The 22,667-nt window shown below is 42.8% G+C and overlaps 1 protein-coding gene across 1 annotated transcript in view; it reads right to left on the bottom strand.

The window, feature by feature from the left end:
- Positions 1-22,667, bottom strand: part of LOC311242035 (ELKS/Rab6-interacting/CAST family member 1-like) — a gene marked incomplete at its 3' end in the record, with an annotated part of 153,137 nt that overhangs the window by 111,791 nt on the left and 18,679 nt on the right. The window contains exon 2 of the mRNA XM_084330990.1: positions 12,177-13,108. Within this exon, the coding sequence (XP_084187116.1) occupies positions 12,177-12,668 (492 nt within the window). The 5' untranslated portion in view covers positions 12,669-13,108. The remainder of the gene's footprint in view (positions 1-12,176; positions 13,109-22,667) is intronic.

Below are 22,667 nucleotides of genomic sequence, written 5' to 3'. Positions count from 1 at the left end.
GAGCAGAGAGCAGAGAGAGCAGAGAGCAGGGAGCAGAGAGCAGGGAGCAGAGAGCAGAGCAGAGAGCACAGAGCAGAGAGTAGAGAGAGCAGGGAGCAGAGAGCAGAGAGCAGAGAGCAGAGAGCAGAGAGCAGAGAGCAGGGAGCAGAGAGTAGAGAGCAGAGAGCAGAGAGCAGAGAGCAGAGAGCAGGGAGCAGAGAGTAGAGAGTAGAGAGCAGAGAGAGCAGGGAGCAGAGAGCAGAGAGAAGAGAGCAGAGAGAAGAGAGCAGAGAGTAGAGAGTAGAGAGCAGAGAGCAGAGAGTAGAGAGCAGAGAGCAGAGAGAGAGAGCAGAGAGAGAGAGAGCAGAGAGCAGAGAGCAGAGAGCAGAGAGCAGAGAGCAGAGAGTAGAGAGCAGAGAGGAGAGAGCAGAGAGCAGAGAGCAGAGAGTAGAGAGCAGAGAGGAGAGAGGAGAGAGGAGAGAGCAGAGAGTAGAGAGGAGAGAGCAGAGAGCAGGGAGCAGAGAGAGGAGAGTAGAGAGCAGGGAGCAGAGAGCAGAGAGTAGAGAGTAGAGAGCAGAGAGAAGAGAGAGCAGAGAGCAGGGAGCAGAGAGGAGAGAGCAGAGAGCAGAGAGGAGAGAGTAGAGAGCAGAGAGCAGAGAGCAGAGAGCAGAGAGTAGGGAGCAGAGAGGAGAGAGCAGAGAGGAGAGAGGAGAGAGGAGAGAGCAGAGAGCAGAGAGGAGAGAGCAGAGAGGAGAGGAGAGAGTAGAGAGCAGAGAGGAGAGAGCAGAGAGGAGAGGAGAGAGTAGAGAGCAGAGAGGAGAGAGCAGAGAGAGTAGAGAGCAGAGAGCAGAGAGTAGAGAGTAGAGAGCAGAGAGAGGAGAGAGCAGAGAGCAGAGAGTAGAGAGTAGAGAGCAGAGAGCAGAGAGTAGAGAGCAGGGAGGAGAGAGTAGAGAGCAGAGAGGAGAGAGCAGAGAGAGTAGAGAGCAGAGAGCAGAGAGTAGAGAGCAGAGAGCAGAGTAGAGAGCAGGGAGCAGAGAGCAGAGAGGAGAGAGCAGAGAGCAGAGAGGAGAGAGTAGAGAGCAGAGAGCAGAGAGCAGAGGAGAGAGAGCAGAGAGCAGAGAGCAGAGAGCAGGGAGCAGAGAGCAGAGAGGAGAGAGTAGAGAGCAGAGAGGAGAGAGCAGAGAGAGAGAGCAGAGAGAGAGAGAGCAGAGAGCAGAGATCAGAGGAGAGAGGAGAGAGGAGAGAGCAGAGAGCAGAGAGGAAAGAGCAGAGAGGAGAGAGCAGAGAGCAGAGAGGAGAGAGAGAGCGGAGAGCAGAGAGCAGAGAGCAGAGAGAGAGCAGAGAGCAGAGAGCAGAGAGCAGAGAGCAGAGAGCAGAGAGAGAGCAGAGAGCAGAGAGTAGAGAGGAGAGAGCAGAGAGCAGAGAGCAGAGAGCAGAGAGAGTAGAGAGCAGAGAGCAGAGAGAGCAGAGAGCAGAAAGAGAGAGCAGAGAGGAGAGAGCAGAGATGAGAGCAGAGAGCAGAGAGCAGAGAGGAGAGAGCAGAGAGCAGAGAGGAGAGAGGAGAGAGGAGAGAGCAGAGAGCAGAGAGCAGAGAGAAGAGAGCAGAGAGTAGAGAGCAGAGAGCAGAGAGCAGGGAGCAGAGAGCAGGGAGCAGAGAGCAGAGAGCAGAGAGCAGAGAGCAGAGAGGAGAGAGCAGGGAGCAGAGAGCAGAGAGCAGAGAGCAGAGTGTAGAGAGCAGAGAGCAGAGAGCAGAGAGGAGAGAGGAGAGAGCAGAGAGCAGAGAGTAGAGAGTAGAGAGCAGAGAGCAGAGAGCAGAGAGGAAAGAGCAGAGAGCAGAGAGAGCAGAGAGCAGAGAGCAGAGAGCAGAGAGGAGAGAGGAGAGAGGAGAGAGGAGAGAGCAGAGAGCAGAGAGGAAAGAGCAGAGAGGAGAGAGCAGAGAGGAGAGAGCAGAGAGCAGAGAGTAGAGAGTAGAGAGCAGAGAGCAGAGAGCAGAGAGGAGAGAGGAGAGAGCAGAGAGCAGAGAGGAAAGAGCAGAGAGCAGAGAGAGAGAGCAGAGAGCAGAGAGCAGAGAGGAGAGAGGAGAGAGGAGAGAGCAGAGAGCAGAGAGGAAAGAGCAGAGAGGAGAGAGCAGAGAGCAGAGAGGAGAGAGAGAGCGGAGAGCAGAGAGCAGAGAGAGAGCAGAGAGCAGAGAGCAGAGAGCAGAGAGCAGAGAGAGAGCAGAGAGCAGAGAGTAGAGAGCAGAGAGCAGAGAGCAGAGAGAGTAGAGAGAGTAGAGAGCAGAGAGCAGAGAGGAGAGAGCAGAGATGAGAGCAGAGAGCAGAGAGCAGAGAGGAGAGAGGAGAGAGCAGAGAGCAGAGAGGAGAGAGGAGGGAGCAGAGAGCAGAGAGCAGAGAGAAGAGAGCAGAGAGTAGAGAGCAGAGAGCAGAGAGCAGGGAGCAGAGAGGAGAGAGCAGGGAGCAGAGAGCAGAGAGCAGAGAGCAGAGAGCAGAGAGGAGAGAGCAGAGAGCAGGGAGCAGAGAGCAGAGAGCAGAGTGTAGAGAGCAGAGAGCAGAGAGCAGAGAGGAGAGAGGAGAGAGCAGAGAGTAGAGAGTAGAGAGCAGAGAGCAGAGAGGAGAGAGCAGAGAGCAGAGAGCAGAGAGTAGAGAGCAGAGAGCAGAGAGTAGAGAGCAGAGAGAGAGCAGGGAGAGAGCAGAGAGAGAGCAGGGAGCAGAGAGCAGAGAGCAGGGAGCAGAGAGTAGAGAGCAGAGCAGAGAGTAGAGAGCAGAGCAGAGAGCAGGTTGGAGTTAGAGAGCAGAGAGCAGAGAGCAGAGAGAGCAGAGAGCAGGGAGCAGAGAGCAGAGAGCAAAGAGTAGGTTGGAGTTAGAGAGCACAGAGCAGTGATCCTTGGTTATCACCGTCCAACTTGCTTCCAAAGTCTAGAATCAGTAATAGTTCTAAACTGGACAGTACCAAGAACAAGAACCATCAATGGTACTTCCTGGAATCATTACAGTACTGTACCACAGAGGTACTGAATAACCCTTTGGAACCACTAAGTTCTATATGGAACCACTGATGGTTCTACTAATAGCAGTGAAAACCATTTTAAGGTTTCAAACGGTTCTTCAAATAGTAAAGGTTTCCACACACATTATTAAGGGGGCACTTCAGAAAAAGCGTACAATAATACAGTTCCAAAAAGCAATGTTGATGTATTTTGCACATAATCTCACACATATCCCAAAAACATGAACACTTTTGTACACGTTAATTTAGTTTGACAGTTATTGAGAGTACATTTGTTTGAATATGGCCACCAGTGATGTCATATGACACACACGACATACAGATAGACAGTACTGCTACATCTATACATTTATGACATAACAGATTTTCAAATACAGTACTGTTTGTGATACTAAAAAAATCCAGAAAAAGAGTGTATATACATTTGACATAGAAACTGTGCATTGGAGGAGGTTGGGTAGGTGGGGTGGGGCTGTACATTGGAGGTGGGGGGGGGGGGGGTTGGGTAGGGGGGACACACACTGTACATTGGAATACTGACATACATTTGACATATAAACTGTACATTGGAGGAGGTTGGGTAGGTGGGGTGGGGTTGGGTGGGGCTGTACATTGGAGGTGGGGGGGGGTTGGGTACATTGGAATACTGACAAAGCCATGCTTGGTCTTTATTGTACAACTGGGTTAGGACATTTGTAGGGGCCAGTTTTGAATTGCAGTCTCCCGTAGGTGTTCTTTGAGAGTGTTTTTGAAGGTGGGTAGTGATTCACAGTCCTTTACAGCTGTGGGTAGGGCGTTCCACATTGATGTGGCATAATTGCGAAACGTGTTTAGTCCCTTGTTTGAGCCGAATCTGGGTTTTACATGATTTGTGGAGCTCCCTCTGGTGTTGTGATCGTGGTATTCACTGACCTTTGGGAAGTATTTTGACATGTACATGGGTACCTTGGTCGTGTAGTGTATCTTGTAGACCAGGCCCATTGCAAGTTGCTGTACTCTGTCGTATAAAGATAAGCTTTGCAAAAAAAGTATGCAGTCCTCAAGTTCAAGTAAAAAAATTGCCACTTTTCTGGGTGCATGTTATGTGGTTCAATGTGGGATATTGCAACCACTACAGAAAAATGTGAGTACACAAGTTCACGTTCAACTCAAGTTCAGACCTATATGCTACTCTATTTCATTAGCACTAAAAGTGATTTTTCCTTTTTTGCATTAGTAACTTCAGAATGTTATCTTTCAAAAGAGACCAGGCTTATGCATGTGCTATAAGCATAACGTATAAAGATAAGCTTTGCAAAAAAAGTATGCAGTCCTCAAGTTCAAGTAAAAAAAAAATTCCGCTTTTCTGGGTGCATGTTAAGAGGTTAAAACAATAAAGGCATCTTTGAGTAAACTTTTAGTAGAGATTCAAGGTTCAAGAGGTTTATTCATCACATATGTACAGTACATACACAAGACATAGTGAAATGAAGGTGGCCATGCCCGCTTCGATTGTACAAAGTATCATTAAGTATCTCGAGGCTGGGGCCAGCATGTCCTCTTTTTTAGAAATCAAAATATGGTCACCCTAGTTAAGCCAACATTAGTGAGGAATTATTTACTCGTTGCTGATGAAATTCAAGACACCAACACTATTCTCTATTACCTTTTGCAGAAAAAAAAACAGTCTGATAAGAAGAAACTAAGTGAGAACATTAAAGAAAAGGAAAATTTACAAAGAAAAAAGGAGGAGGACTTGAAAAAAAGGGTAAGTAATTAATCTCTAGTCAGTTGTTTATATAACTGCAGGTCCACAAAATGCATAATGGGATAAGCGGTGGCCTAAATGATAGAGAAGGTGGTTTGTGACCGGAAGGTTGCCGGTTCAATCCCCTGGACAGGCAGAAAAAAATCTGGGTGGGGAAGTGAATGAATAGCTCTCCCTTGTCCCTCAATACCAACCACTGAAGTGCCATTGAGCAAGGCATTTAATCCCCAACTGCAACCAACACTGATAACTTTAGCAACGTACGTTGGCAAGATTAGTAACAGGCTGCAGTTCACTTGCTATCCATAGCTAAAGATTGCACAGGGCAGCCACAGCGTTATTAGTCTGTCAAAATGGTTTGACCAAATTACCATCGGATTGCAAATATACAGTCGGGTTCATAAATATTTGGACATGAACACGGATTTTCATAATTCTGGCTCTCTACACCACCACAATGGATTTGAAATGAAACAATCAAGACATGCTTTAAGTACAGGCTCTCAGCCTGTTAAAATGATTTCTATATTTCTAGATGTGACTTTTTTAAGGGACCTGTTCCATGGCTAGGTGTGTTATTCCCTCGTTATTTAATTTACAAGGAGGAGATAAAATGATAGATGAAATAATCAGTGAAGCAAGCCATTATTAGGCATTAAAATGAGGTGTGGCTAAATCAACCGTTTGCTTCATTCTTAAAAAGAGAGAACCCACTGGTGAGCTCAGCAACACCAAAAGACCCAGAAGACCACAGAAAATAATAATAATAAACTTTATTTGGGGGCGCCTTTCAAGACACCTTACAGGTCATAATAACAAAGCAAGACAGTCAAAGTAAAAAATAGTGGTCTTGGCAAGTTAGAAAACTAACAAACAAACAAAACAACAAAAAAGGTGGTATTTCTATCCTTTCCTCCACACAAGCGTACCGGCTCCTGGCTCAGGTGCAGCAGTAATCCAGGTGGTTCAGCAGCTCTCGGTACTCGATGGCTGGGTACGAGGCGTGACACTGTGGACACTCCAGGAAGCTCGTCTCCAGGAGGTTACCCACTTTAGAGGAGGAGGAGGAGGGGCTGAGGGGGTCAAACTCCAGCCTGTTGTAGGAGCTGGGCTCGGAGAAGCGACTGCTCGGGTGCTGCTTTGCCGCCCCCAGCCTGCTGATTTGGTCGCGGACCTTGCGTAGCTCTTTCAGACCCTTACGCAACTGGTGCTGCGCGATCCTCTCATCCTCACAGTCCTTAGCGGAGAGTTCCGCCTCCAGCCTGCTGCTTTGGTCGCGGGCCTTGCGTAGCTTTTTCAGACCCTTACGCAACTGGTGCTGCGCGATCCTCTCATCCTCACAGTCCTTAGCGGAGAGCTGCTGCAGCAGCTCAGCAGACCTCTTCCTCTCCTTCTCCAGCTTGACGTCCACTCTGTCTAACGACAGTTGCAGACGTCTGTTGCGGTGTCGCTCAGTGTGCAGTAGCTCCTTGGTCTCCTCCAGCTCCCTGCTCTTCTCCTGGTACCTCCTCTGGAAGGAGGACAACTTGACGCGGCTTGCAGGAGGAACCTGGGCAGACCTCTTCCTCTCCTCCTCCAGCCTGACGTCCACTCTGTGCTGCAGCAGCTCAGCAGACCTCTTCCTCTCCTCCTCCAGCCTGACGTCCACTCTGAGCTGCAGCAGCTCAGCAGACCTCTTCCTCTCCTCCTCCAGCCTGACAACCTGGGCATTGTTTGAAATTAATGGTGGGGCTGACGGCACGGCGGCCGGCTGGTTCTTGAGGTTCTGGGTCCACTCAGAGAGGTCTGGGTACAACCTGTCTCTCTGCTCCACCACCGCCTCTCCTCTCCTGGCAGACAGCTTTTTTGAGATCGTCATCTTCTTCTTCTTGTGAACAATGAGATCTTCTGAGAGAATTGTTGAATATAATATAGGACACAAATGTTCTAGAATGTTCTATTATGACATCATACTGTGACATCGCAAATGTTTTAGAATGTCCTATTATGACATCATACTGTGACATCACAAATGTTCTAGAATGTTCTATAATGACATCATACTGTGACATCACAAATGTTTTAGAATGTTCTATTATGACATCATACTGTGACATCACTAATGTTCTAGAATGTTCTATTATGACATCATACTGTGACATCACAAATGTTCTAGAATGTTCTATTATGACATCATACTGTGACATCCCTGCTCTCTCTGCTCTCTGCTCTCTGCTCTCTCCTCTCTGCTCTCTGCTCTCTACTCTCTACTCTCTCTGCTCTCTGCTCTCTGCTCGCTAACTCCAACCTGCTCTCTGCTCTCTGCTCTCTACTCTCTGCTCTTTGCTCTCTGCTCTCTGCTCTCTGATTAATCCTGCGACCGCAGGTAAACAGCCAATCAAATCCCCATCAATGGAAAATGAACCCGCCCATATCCATGCTGATTGGTCCTTGTGCAACACTAGAAAGCGGGGATCGTATCAGAAGAATAGACAGTCAGATCTGCATTATGCTGTGGTTAATATTGTGATATTATTCAGGGTACTCCAGTATTCTGTCTTTAATATTGTGATATTATTCAGGGTACTGCAGTATTCTGTCTTTAATATTGTGATATTATTAAGGGTACTCCAGTATTCTGCCTTTAATATTGTGATATTATTCAGGATAATCCAGTATGCTGTGGTTAATATTGTGATATTATTCAGGATACACCATTCTGTTTTTAATATTGTGATATTATTCATGCTGTGATGTGAATGCCGTCCATGTTAGTTTACCTTCAATGGAGAAGTGCATTAAATAATTTTTATGCAGAAAAAATGTCCTCTGATCTTTCATTTCAGCATTGTCTGTCGCAGAACACATTCCATTGTGGGCAGAGTGTATGCTTGGTTTCATTCCAGCCTTGCCTAAACACCAGCTGATGATTTCACTAATTGGCTCACCTCTTCAACTAACTCACCTGGTGCAATGTATAGTTAAAATGAAAACTTGGCCCACGATGGAATGAGTTTGAGACCCCTGGTCTATCCCTTTCAAAAAAAAATACTTTTACTTTTTAGTACTTAAGTACATTTAAAAGTAGGACTTTTTGACTTTTACTCAAGTGTGTTTTTAGCCAGATACTTTGACTTTTACTTGAGTCAGATTTTGAAACGGTACCCATACTTTCACTTAAGTATAATTTCTGGGTACTTTTTACACCCCTGACACACACACACACACACACACACACACACAGCCTCTGGCAGCGCTAATATGTTGACTGTATGCCCAGCCTCGGGCAGTGCTATTATTTAAGAATACGTTGACTGTATGCAATTTTTTTTTTTTTTTATAATTTATGAACACTTTGGTTGCCTTGGGTTAAATTAATGATATACCATAGGTTGCCGGCTCTATTTGTCTATGAAGAAGTACCCCTTCTTTGCATGGCTATAACTTTTTAAATTCTATTGCTACATTGCCATTATTAGGGCCCATTCAAAGTCCTATATGTATTGTTCATTGTGTAGCAACGTTAAACTTTTTCATTCACATATTCATAGTAAAGTATGGTCTAATGTATAAGTATGTTTTCATCTCTTTCTGCAGCTTTCTCCAGAACGTGATCTATAGCCCCAAATGCATTATATTGATGATGCAATACAGTTTTATGGCAATCAGCGCGATATAAAAAATTCCAACTAGACGTACTTCTAGAAGTTACTACACGTCATCTGATGTTGACCGGATGGGCTAGGGGGCATTTATAATTCCGTGGGCAGCGTTATACCAATCATCTAATGTGGGTCAAATGTTGATAATAGCAGTTAGTATCGAAGAGGGTAACGTTACACGCTGAAACTCACCCCAGTCTCCGCGCGCCGTTGGGCGATCATCGTCGAGTTGAAATCTTATCATTATGGGATGTAAATTTACCCGGTCCATCTCCAGCTTGTATAATGGTATATACGTCCAAATCATGTTGTTTATCGAGTTATTGGCAATCGATCACTGTGTAGTGTGACGAGCCAGAGTCGCGGGACCTATAGCGAGCGCCGGAAGTACTACGGTCGTCTAGGACAACCTCTATTCAACATCCTGTTTGGCGATTGCGCCGATCGGCCACCAGATGGCGCTCCTGAACCGCCAGAGAGCTCAGTGGGTCCTGCTGGTGGATCTCAGGCCAGCGGAGGGACATTATGAATCCGATCGCATATTTTTGAAATATTGATATAAGGACGCTGTACAGCGTCCCCCGGCAACTTTAGCATGGCCAGCAAAGACGTGAAAAGACGTGTCCCGGCACTCAAAGTGTTAATAAAAAATATAATTAAAAAAATTTATAATATAGTTTTTATTTTTTTTACCTTTAGGAGGGGGGGGGCTCGCGTTTAAATCTCGCACAGGGTATTATATATGACCTCTACCTTATCATTTCATTGAGCTGTAATTAACACATTCAGTGTCCCTGATGACATCACTGGTGGCCATATTCAAACTAACTTACTCTCAATACCTTTCAAACTAAATTAATCTGTGTAAAACAGAGTTTTGGGATGTGTGTGAGATTATGTACAAAATAAATATGTGTTTTGGAAAATAGCTCTTTATTTGATTATCATAAAAAAGTGTTTTCTATACAGAGATATCGACATCGGTAAATATCGGTATCGGCCAGAACAGCAATATTAATATCGGTTATCGGTATCGGCCACAATTTTCACATCGGTGCATCACTATGAGGAACCTCTGTCCCTGTGACCAGACAATGCATTCTTACAGTCAGCCTCCTATAACCAAGCCTAGAGAGAAACATCCCTACACGAGTTCCTGAGACACAGAACATGTCGGTACGTTTTATGTCTGACTGACTATAATGGATAAGCTGGTCGGATAAGCTGGTCAGGAAGGCCAGTAGCGTGGTTGGGGTGGAGCTGGACTCCCTAGCGAGGGTGGCGGAGAGGAGGAGCCTTGCTAAGCTGCAGGCCGCGTGAATACTTTCGGCAGCCAACATGCCCTTCCGCGTTGCTTTGATTGGCCGAGCGCGCGCATGCACATGAGCCGCGACACGGTCCTCTGCCAGGCAGGAATACTAAGCTCTGCTTAATGCAATTTATACAAATGGAAGTATTGATTTCGCCGTAACGAATCATTAAAAAAATATACCGTTAACTGGAATATGTTGTGCCTTTTCACATATGTTGGATTATGTAATTGGTTTGTCATGACAAACCAATAAAAAATCGCGAATTAACCGGTGGCTACAACAACACACAGTAACTACATGCATCATTGTTTACAATGAACGGTGGGGCTAATCGAAAGGACTGGACACGGACACGTTAAACAGCAATCAATTAATTTAATATAACAGTCCGGTTCTGTGTTTGTTTGTGTCTGTAGATTGTTGGTGAACAACTAACGCGTCCGTGTCCAGTCCTTTCGATAATAATAATCACTTTATTTGGGCTGACAGAGCCACAGAACAACTGCGATTTGTCAAATTAATTAGGTATATTGTTAGTAAGTTAGCCATGTAATAAGCGGGATAATGTATAGCTATACTCGGTCATCATCGCAAAATAATTGACCTTCACTGACGTTTAAAACACCTCGCCGAGGCGGCTCGGTATTTTAAACTCCGTGTCGGTCAATTATTTTGCGACAATGACCTCGTAGCTATACATTATCCCTTACTGTATATATATATATATATTAGGGCTGACCCCTATTAGTCGACTAATCGGTCGACTGGCCAACCTCTTAGTCTAATATATATATAAAAAACGAATTAAAAAGTATAATTATTTTATATTTTTTATCATTCTTTCCAAAAGAAAAGAGGCCTAGAAGCGTGGCTAACGCTAATGGCACGCATACCAGAGGCTAACTGCCTACGAAAACAGGCACAGAGGCACTGAAAGAGGATTTCACCCATCTAATGAACACACTAGACTAGACAAATATCAAGATGTATCCATCAGTGGACCAATTGCATGCTTTTGCAGAGGACAAGAAGCCTTCAGTCGACTCCTTCAGACATTAAGCACCCCCCACAGCCCAAATGGAATGATAAAAAAACTTTAAAAAAATCAAAAAAAAATCAAAAGAAAATGATTTTTTTTTCTTTTCTTTTTTTTTAACCAATAGTCGACTAACGGCAAATTTTGGTCAATCATAGTCGACCATCCAAATCCTTAGTCGGGGAAAGCCCTAATATATATACACCCCTAACAGATATGTAAAAAGGATTATATGCAGGTAAGTACAGACAGATGTGGATATATATATATATATATATATATATATATATATATATCCACATATATATATATATATATATATATATATATATACCGTAATTCCTCTAATAGTAACCCCGGCTTGTATTTGTTTCAACTGTAGCGGGTACCAGGCTTGTATTAGGAGGAGGCATGTATAAGAGAGAGGCCTATATTTCTAATTTTCAAAAAGATCATAATGAATAAATCAACATTTTGTGTCAGTTTGAACCCAGTAAAATGTACTGGGTTCATTTATTGAAACCAAGTACTGTATGAAATAGTAAACAGTGCAATTACAGGTGGTCACTGGTCATTTCAACATTTTCAAAGTGAAATCAAGTAACTAGCTCAGTATGCAGCTCAGTATATTAGTAACCCGGCTTGTATTAGGAGGTCGGCTTATAATTGCTTAGCTCAAGAGCGCACCCGGCCATTAATAGAGACCCGGCTTGTATTTGAATACCGGTTACTATTAGAGGAATTACGGTATATATATATATCCACATCTGTCTGTACTTACCTGCATATAATCCTTTTTACATATCTGTTAGGGGTGTAACGGTACACAAAAACCACGGTTCGGTACAGACCTCGGTTTTCGGTACAGTGGGGGGGAAAGTTCCACTCAGAGATTACGTAGTGTGAAGTTACTGTTACTGTTAGTACGGCTATCATCGAATATTCAAATTAGATTTTTTTCCGTTTTTACCGGTAATTAAGTACTGCACATGCAATCTGTCAGTGGTTAAAGAAACATTGCATTCATTCGGTACACAGCGCATACTGAACCAAAGGTCCCATACCGAAACGGTTTGGTACGAATATGTGTATCGTTACACCCCTAATATCTGTACATATCCCTTACCTACTCTACACTAGTTATTCTGCTGGCCAGTATGATTTACTACCATAGTGTCTTTATACCTGTATCACTGTAGATATTAATACTACAACTCTGTACATACATCTGATTAGCACTATTACTCAGTAGTACTAATGTATATAATTTATACCCCGCTTAATCACCTGTACATTGTATATTACTATCGCACTTTACTGTTACATTTGAACTCTGGCTAGATGCCACCTACTTTTCATTGTACTGTACAGTGTGCGGTATAATGACAATATATTTGAATCTAATATAAAAGTAATATATAAGAATGATGAGATCAAACCTAGCGTTCTCTCACCTGTCTCATGGAGTGCGGCACCGTGGCGGTCAGAGGAGGCGGCTGCATCATCTCTCCTCCGAACGCTATGGCATCGCTGGCCATCGGCCCTCCGCCTCCAGCGTTAATATTAGGACTACTCCCCATCACAGTCCCCCGGACCCCGTAAGGGACCCTGGCCCCGGCCCTACCCAGGGTCATGGTGCTCTTCGGCAGGGACGGGTTCAACCCGCTGCCCAGGCTCCCGAGGCCCACTGGATCGTCCACGTCGGCGAAATAAAGGGGTCCCGAGTTGGCGTAGGCCGCGTTCAGGGACTGGATGTTCTCCATAGAAAGAGTCTTACTGGAGCCAGTGAGCCCGCCACTGGAGCTACCGCTGTTGGTCCGATGGTGGGCGGCGACGCGCGGGGAGCGGGGCAGGCGAGGGGAGCGGCCGGGGCTGCCGGATGCCGAGCCGGTGCCGTTGGAACCCACGACGTCCAGCTTGGAGATGGAACGGGAACTGCCGTACATGGTGGTGAAAAAGGAGTGTGTCTTGACTAAGGACACAAAAGGAATGGGGGTGTGTCTTGAAAATCAGATATACCGGTAATCTCAATTAAATGGCTGGAAAATTGTTGACCAAAGTGAGTTCACGAAGAAAATAAGAAAAAAGAAAAACGGTGGGCTCATCCAGGGGGTGAGATTTAGGCTATTCAGTTAACTTGGGCTAGATGAATATAGATTTGACACCTGAGGTCTACAGGAATCTTTCGTGACACAAAATATCCTCATCCACAACTCCCTCAGCTGCGTTCAAGGCCTTGCTGTGTCCCTCGCTGTAATCCATTGGCTGTATACGTGGTGATCAATAATCAATAATGAGTAGAGGGTTCTAAATGATAATGGGCTGGTGCTGGTCACAGGTAATCCAGTGGGTTTAGTCCATAAAGCCTCTGAGATGAAGAGGTCACCTGGAAAAGAGAAAAGAGAGAAAAGATATGAAGAACAGGGAAGAACCACTTTTTTATTGACGATAATCAAGCCTGAGGTCTGAACTTCATCTGCAGATAGATACAGAGTGGGAATCTGAACAATATTTACTATATTTAAAGGATATAGGCTATAGTTATGTGTGGGGCTGCACCCTCATAGTCGGTTTGGTAAAGTCGACTAAGACTGTTGATTTTTCAGGGTATCTGCCGGTTTTAACAAATACTTTTTAATACCACTTTAGCAAAGAAAAAAATAAACACATAGTGACACACAAACATTTCATATAGTTAGTGGTCTGTGCAAATGAAATGTAAGACTTTTTAATACCATTTAAGGCCTTCAATTGAGAACTATGAATTCAATACATTTTAAGACTTTTAAATATCCTGCTGATACTTTGTTTTTATGCTTTGTAACCACGCTGATTGAGTTATATCCTGAAAAGATTATAAACACATCTCTGGTAAGCACTGGATTTAAAGAGGTCCTTCTACTTTACAGCACATGGGAAACTGAAATAACACAGATTTGTCGATTAAATTGATTAGTCGATCCCATGATAAGAATTTCTTTAGCCACCTCGCTGCCCAGAAACCATCGAATGATGATGCGTACGCATCCACAAATTAATAGATGATGGAACAAATGAAGGGACTGGAACGAACAACTGAACAAACCAACAATGGCACCACTTCACTTACGATACAGATTATGAGGACTAAACTTCAAGTACGGCCAGATACCAAGATCCCATTTGAATTCATTTGTTTTACTTAGGTTACACGCCGTAAACATGAAATCCATCTTTATACATTAGAGAGATCTCAAATGCTTTAAAATGCGAGTCTACAATATAGAAAACCTTAATCTGACATATTCAACATGCCAGTCTTGGTATCAGGGAAATTCTACCCACCATCAGCCCCATATTAATTCGGAGTGTACCTATAAATAATCCACATTGTGGTCTCTCCAACAGGGATTTGAAAATGGTGTTAGATGGGCCAAGCTCTTTTTTTGGCACACGGTTTACCCGGATCTCTCTAAAAGACACATTTCTGAACGGATTTTTATAAGACCTATTTCGTATTTTGGGGGGGGGGGGGGGGGGGGGATATTGCAACCACTACAGAAAGATGAGAGTACACAAGTTCAAGTTCAACTCAAGTTCAGACCTATGTTACTCTATTTCATTAGCACTAAACGTGATTTGCCTTTTTTGCATTAGTAACTTCAGAATGATATCTTTCAAAAGAGACCAGGCTTATGCATGTGCTATAACTATAAAGTATAAAACTACACTTTTCAAAAAAAGGTATCCAGTCCTCAAGTTCAAGTTTTCAAAGGCCACTTTTCTGCCCGCCTGTTAAGAGGTTAAAGGAACAGTGGTAAATAAATGAGAGATTACCATTTGACCCCTATGAGTAACAGATGTTTGGCAATGGGATTGGGTTTCTACATTAAGCGTTCATCGTTATCATGAGGGCACAAGTATATTGTGTTTTATTATGAATTCTGCAGTATGGATATTGTGTTATTTTGCCGCACAAATGGCGATATTGGATTTGATATATTCTTCAAATTCAGCCCTGATTTACTTAAAAAGGCCTGGCGGAGGACCGTATGGTAGAGTTACACAGAGGAGTAGGCCAGCTGCACACATATAGCCTCACTCCCTTCTCACCTCAGCCTAATAGCACAATGGATCTACATCAGATCCTTTGCACACACACATGTACACATGAAAGCACATGTAAACAAATAGATATGTATGGGTTGGTGGGAAGTGGGAACATAGCATCCACTGCTGCATACTCTCTCTCTCTCTCTCGCTCTCTATGTAGGTCATCTCTGTGCCATACTGTATTTGCTCTAGCGGTGCTTGGCTTCCTTAGGCATCAAGCACACACACACACACACACACACACACATACAGTCTGTCTCTCTCTCTCTCCCTCTCTCTCTCTCTCTATGTGTATCCCCCTCTCACCCTCTGTATCTCTCTCTCATTATCTCTTTCCCTCTGTGTATCTATCTCTCTCGCTCTATATCTAGGTCTCTCGCATCTTGTTCCAGTGCCACACTGACCTACACACACACGCATGGAGAAAAGAGAATGAGGGAAGAGAGAGAGAGAGAGAGAGAGAGAGAGAGAGAGAGAGAGAGAGAGAGAGAGAGAAAATCACAGAAGGGCATTGACAATTAGGCTATTTTTAGTTTCACTGTTTCACTGCAGATAGACGTAACTCATCCATTACTGAACAGTATAGACTTAAAACTCATTCTTACGGAACAGTATAGACTTAAAACGCATTCTTACTGAACAGTATAGACTTAAGACTCATCCATTACTGAACTGTATGGACTTAAGACTCATCCATCACTGAACTGTATAGACTTAAGACTCAATCATTTGGGGTCATTGGACAAAAATGATAAAACATACATAACCCATTTTTTCTCCATGACAGAGATCTGAAAGGTGGCTAGTCCGGTATGTGTCTGAAATGTACAAAAACCATGTCACTTTGCTCTAACATCCGACACGTTTGACAAATATATACGGGTCCCGGTATTGGATCTTTATATGCGTGACGTTCTCCGTATACAGTCGTATCAGTGCATCTCAAACTGATTTCCCAATGAAAGGACCACTGTGCGACAGCACCGCCGGTATCACTGAGTTGTATAACAAGCTAGCAGCAGTTTATCATCTGATGTGTGACGCGATCACACGCGCGCCAGGGTTTATCCTGCCACGCGTTATTACTGGGATAACCTTCCAGGCACTGCTGATGAGTTTCACTATTCACACACATACATTCAGGAACATTGCCGTCTCGCGTATATTTACACATGCCATGGCAATGCCAGAATAGACAGGGGCCGGATGTGTAGTGAGAGAGTGCTGTGCTTTCTCACCGGATGAGCCTCGTCTTGTTTAGCTTAAGGCGAAAACAGCCTAGGTGAATAGGCTAAAAACTAAATATTTTAATAGATATCACTATGAAACTTTCCCAGTTTGTAATGTACATACCGGTAACAACTAAGAAAAAATGTATTGCAAGTTTTATTTATTTTAATTTTATTTAAACTTTTTTTATTGCATTTTCCATTATTCAGACAATCTGTTTTCCACATCCCATCATTGTGATACAACACTATACGGATTATTCAGACAGTCTTTTTATATGTTTTCCACATCACATCGTTGTGATACAAAACGGTGATAGGAAAACCAACCTGAAAAAGATAAAATAAAATATATAATAATAATAAATAATAATAATAATAATAATAATAATAATAATAATAATAATAATAATAATAATAATAATAATAATAATAATAATAATAATAATAATAATAATAATAATAATAATAATAAATAAACATAAAAATACAAAACCCAAAATAAAATATTTTTTTTTATATTTTTTTTAATAAAAAATAAAGATACAGTCCAGCACAACCCTCACCTTGATCATATAATCAGTCGTTACATGTTACGGTTACCTATGGCATATCTACTACTATATAATTATAAAATGTATACTATAGATCGGACCTAAGATGTCCTGACTTTTATTTACCTATTTTTCTAGCAAGCTTGTCATTCCACTCTCTAAAGCTGATTTTCTCTGTTAATTTCCAATGTCTCAAATACTATTGATTGATTGATTGATTGATTGATTGATTGAAAACTTTATTAACAGATTGCAGAATGGGTACAATACAGTACAGCTCAATACACACAATTGTTAAGGGGATGCAGACCAGAGAAAGACTTTCGTCTTGTTTACATCAGGGTCCCCCATTTTCAATTCATCTGGACATATATGACATACATGACATACAGATAGTCAGTACTGCTACATCTATACATTTATGACATACCAGATTTGCAAATACAGTACTGTTTGTGATACAGAAGGAGTCAGGAAAAGGGAGTATTGTAGTGCCGAGAGATGGGAGTCGGAGACGGTAGCTCGAGTTAGAGCGAACAGCATTTATTCAGTACACAAATACAACATGCTACGGCTACGTTGCGTGCAGAAGACTCACTCGTGGTGGCAGGTAGTGCCACCTCATATAATGTCCGGGCGGAACTCTTGTTCCTAACAATAGTTCCGTGGGTGAATTATGTACCATTAACAATCACTACACTATCCTACATCCTGTTATGAGGGCCAGCCTTATCCAAGAGCATAAATACGAGGATAGTTCAGTCTCCACCGGCAATATGCCCAATATACATAATGCAGGCCCTTAATGAACCTCGTTTCCAATATGTAGTTCATATATTTAATAATAGCTGACCAGAAGTCCTGAACCATCTCACATTCATATAGCATGTGAACCAATGTACCTCTATTTTTATTACACCTCCAAGTTCATATATCATCTCCTCTGAGACCCAGTCTTGACATCTTCGATGGAGTCCAGTAACTCCGATTCATTATCTTGAATTTAATTAAACGTGTCTGCATGTCTCGGGCTATAGAGTACCATGACTGTACTGTTGTTTTCCAGATCTCCCTAGGTACAGGCGTTAGGGATGGGTACCGAATTCGGTACTTTTGAGGCACCGAACCGAAACACGTCGGTACTACCGAGTATCGAATCAAGTGAGAAACCAAAAAAAAAGAAAGAAAAAAAAATCTTTTTTTTTACCTTTTTTTTTTTTTACTTTTTTCTTTTCACGTCAACTTTCACACGCACAATATATGCTTACCTAGGATTTGACTTGATTCAACAACAAAGCAGTCGGAGCAATGACAAGCCGAAAACTGTCGAAATTGTAGTTATTTGAAGTTTGGATTTTTTTTTTACGACTGAGGTAGGTAAATTAAATTTCTTGAGACTAAAGTACCGAAAAAAGGTACCGTTGGGTACCGGTATCGATTCACAGGTACCGGTACCGGTATCGGTTCAAATGTGAAAGGTACCCATCCCTAACAGGCGTTCCACAATCCTTGTCCCATGTTATCCCTCATAATTTGGGAGTTGGTGCTTTCTAAGCATGTCATAGAACCTAGACTTTGCAAGTTTTCTGAGATTTTATGTTTATATATGCTAAATGGGCGTGACATAATTAAATATGCGCTAATTCGCATATTGAAATGTAATTGAGTAAAAGTACAAGTATACAAACCTAATAATACTCAAGTAAAGTGCAAATCCCCAAAAACAGTACTTGAGTATTGTAACAAAGTAATTTTACTCACGTACTTTACACCCCTGGTCAGATGGCTGCGTTAACCCTTCACATGCTTGTGTCTGTAACACTTTCATTCACAATGGCGCCACACAGTAGCTTGCCCTGATGGCAGGCCACGTGAGCGGATCGGCACGGCCGAGAAATCCGCTCTTCGCTCTTTAAAGCTTGGTCCGCTCCGCTAATCGCTCATGTTGACCCCGCCCCCAAGTCGCTCTCCGCTCGCTCCCCACTCACCTTGAATCGAGCGCTCCCCGCTCCCCGCGCCAGATCGCTCGGCAGTTTTTCTTTTTCTTTTTTGGAGCATGGTGTAAATGAGCTCAAACTACAACAGTCTACACCCCCTGGGCCCCTTAACAATTGTTGTATTGAGCCGCATTGTAATTGTAGCCATTCTGCAATGTTAAATAACGTTGTTTATCCATTCACTAGCTCTACTAAGCGATGATAGGCTAGCCGAGCCACAATGCTATGGTCGCTGCCATTAACGTTAGCATGTAAGCTAACGTCAACAACAATGGCGTCGATACTTTTTTTTAACAGGAGTGAGTGTGGGCGTCATAGATATCTATGGTGGGCGTCTCTACAGTGACGAAGCCTGAACCCTTCTCATTGGTTGAAAATGGCCTTCATGTTTGTACATCGCCATCTGTTGCTTTGGCATTGTACTGCATGTATATTACATCAACAGTGTTAAACCACTGTGAGCGGCCTGGAGTGGATTGGAGCGGAGGAGAACTCTCGCTCCGGACGTCGCGCCGACTCATTTTAAAACCCACTCCTCGCTCACGTCAAAACGGCCCGCTCCGCGCCCCGCGCCGCTCACGCTCCGATCCGCTCACATGGCCTGCCTGATGGGGGGCGCTGATGGCGGATATCAGCGGAACAGATCTCATTTCACCTTTATCAAGCCTTGCTCCCATTCACACACATCTTCATTCTGGTTCAGGTTGTCAGTCTAAAGAAAAAAAACATGTTCATATTTGTACAGTTCATTGTGATGAAAGCACAAACTCTATTACTCCTAATTGTATATGATTGTTGACAAGGATCTGCTAAACGATCATTGTGATCATTTCCAATTTTCCTCAGACAGTGAGGGTAATGTTGTTGTGAATGGACACAGAGACAACACTGGTTCCAAAACAGAGACGCATTTGTTTGTCCACATGGTCCTCACAATAAAGAGCTCTTTGTCTGCAGAGTGGTGGGCCGAGGCCAATACCGTTTGAGATGAGAACAGTCTTAAGATAAATGAGTCTCTCTCTCTCGCTCTCTCCATCCATCTCTCTCTGCATCCCTCTCTCTCTCTGCATCCCTCTCTCTGCATCCCTCTCTCTCTGCATCCCTCTCTCTCTGCATCCCTCTCTCTTTCTCTGCATCCATCTCTCTCTGCATCCCTCTCTCTCTCTGCATCCCTCTCTCTCTCTCTGCATCCCTCTCTCTCTCTTTGCATCCCTCTCTCTCTGCATCCCTCTCTCTCTCTGCATCCCTCTCTCTCTCTCTCTCTCTCTCTGAGTTTGTTTGTGAAGGCACACCCAGTAGGCCTAGCTCTTTTAACTCCTGCCATTGTTCTTCTGTATGAGTCAGAGGGCATTCGCTTGGTTTGAACAGACAGGGCTACTGTAGCTTGAGCTTGCTTTATTTCCACAACATGGTCAAACAGGACTTGCTTTGTTTTAATGAAAAGAACAGTAGCTTGGTTTCCACTACAGGGCCGAACAGGGCTAGCTTGGTTTCCACTACAGGGCCGAAAAGTGCATTCCATGTCAATAATGAGAATATATAAAAAGTAGGGCTGTCAAAATTAATGCTTTGACTTGAGATTAATTTAAATTATTTAAAGCATTAAAATAAATGAATCTAGATTAATCTATGGAGTGAAAAATCTTCAATTTTAGCGCCGCGAATATAATTATATATATAAGAAAGAGGTCTAGCTGAGTCAATGTTGATGGTTTTGTTGAACATTTGTATTTCACAGGAGAGAAACTGTATTCAAAGAAAGCTATTAAAATAGTCTTTGAATCTAAATATACTTTTTGTGTTGATTTTACATTAATTCCATGATTTTACTCAAGTAAATATCTGTTACAAGCTTCGGTCTTAAGTAGAAAAATGCTATTTTTAATCTAGATTAATTACAAAAAATTGTGAGATTAATTAGTTAATTTTTTTTAATCTATTGACAGCACTAATAAAAAAGCAAGTATTTCACAAACAAAGCCTGTCATCAATCCAGTCAACTAACTAAGTACAGCAAGTAGGGATGCTCGATATTGGCTTTTTTACCGATACCGATATTCCGATATTGTCCAACTCTTAATTTCCGATACCGATATCAACCGATATCAACCGATGCCGATATATGCAGGGTTCCCCCCCCCCCCCCAAAAACTGAATAATTTCAGGTAACTAATAATTTCACTGGATATATATATAACAAATATTGTTATTGTTTTTTTTTTTTTAAACCGATACCGATATTTTCCAATATCACATTTTACTGCCGATATCGGCCGATAATATCGGTCGGCCGATAATATCGGACATCCCTAACAGCAAGTCATTCAGTCATTCAGTCGAGGCTGATTTTGTACTAAATCCATCTGGCACATTCTGGAGAGTCTGTACCAGCGATTTGATGCAATTGTGGAGACTCCAGTAGCTCGTAGATGATCCATATATTGTAACCCTGAGGCTACTCCAGACCACAGTGACATCACTGGCTGATGGCGATCGCTACGGACAGGAGGAAGGGAGGAACCATGATATGTTGCGAGTTACAGAGTCGACACAAACCACTGTCCCTCTCTTTACGGTTCCTGCCAGATTTAGCATGAATCAGGCTTCAGTCAGCATTGAGTCAATAATTCATCTGGTCAGTCGGATAATCAATCAAATTATCCCTTCAGATGAAGAACTATGTGACTACATTTTTTATTTGTTTGCACAGCCTATGTATTTGCTGTTGTAAATTAAATCCAAGTCACTTGCCGTGTGACTGTGATCCAGAAAACAACGCTATGTTATCGGATGTGTTCAACTAATCAGCTAATCATTCAGCTAACCGGTGACTCAGCTAATCAGTCAGTGAGTCATCCATTCACTCATCCAATCATACCATTAACCTGTTGTCCAGAAAATCAGTCGAGTCAGCAAATCAAACCAATGACTCAGCTAATGAGTCCGTCAGTCAATCAGTCAGTGACCTGCTGGACAAACACAAGTGAGCATGCAGGCGCACACACATTCTCTCTCGCTCTCTCACACACGCACACGCACACACACACACAGGCCACATGGTCCACAGGCCCTCTGATCACTGTTGGTTTACTAAGGGGAGGTCGGCTGAACTAAACTGATCCATACAGAGTCCAGGGCCACAGAACCACCACCACACCAAAATGGGTCATTCTTCTTCTTCTTCCCCACAATTTCAATTAAAGAAATCATTGCTTATATTGATAATACATAATAAGGCAATACTATGTCTTGTGGCATGTTTTGGTTAAATATCAGGTAAGAAAGAAAGAAAGAAAGAAAGAAAGAAAGAAAGAAAGAAAGAAAGAAAGAAAGAAAGAAAGAAAGAAAGAAAGAAAGAAAGAAAGAAAGAAAGAAAGAAAGAAAGAAAGAAAGAAAGAAAGAAAGAAGAGTTATGGTTGGGAACTGTCCTGCCTGCTGCCTACGCCACCAATAATCTGAGAGTCTGTGCGATTTATAGGGCCGTCTGTCCTCAACTCAATGGACTTTGTCGACTTTGTCCATTAGATTAATTAATCGACAGATCTGTAAAATGGCGTTTCCCAAAAGCAGTCGCACAAAAGGGCCTCTTTAAATGTAATGCTTACCCAGAGATGTGCTTAAGATCCTTCAGGATATATAACTCAGACAGGATGGGAAAAAAGCATAGAATAAAATGACTAACAATCCTACTAATCAACTAACAACGTCTTGGTCGACTAGAAACTAGGGATGCACGATAATTATCGGGCCGATATCAGCAATTATGACGTCATCCCGATAAACCCGATAAAAGTATTGATAGCTCCGATAATATATTATTTTTTAATGTCCCTTTTTTTTCTTTTTTTTTTTACACTTTATTTTATTATTTTTTTACTTTTTTTTCATGTCAACGTTCACACGCACAATATATGCTTACTTAGGATTTGACTTGATTCAACAACAAAGCAGTCGGGGCAATTTTTTTTACAACTGAGGTAGGTAGATTACATTTTTAGAGACTAAAGTACCGAGAAAAGGTACCGTTGGGTACCGGTATCGATTCACAGGTACCGTTACCGTATCGGTTCAAA

This window comes from Notolepis coatsorum (assembly GCF_963971535.1).
Source record: "Notolepis coatsorum genome assembly, chromosome: 15".
NCBI lineage: Eukaryota > Metazoa > Chordata > Actinopteri > Aulopiformes > Paralepididae > Notolepis > Notolepis coatsorum.
Note: the sequence above shows the minus strand (reverse complement) of the source record. Positions and strands in the feature narration are given on the sequence as shown.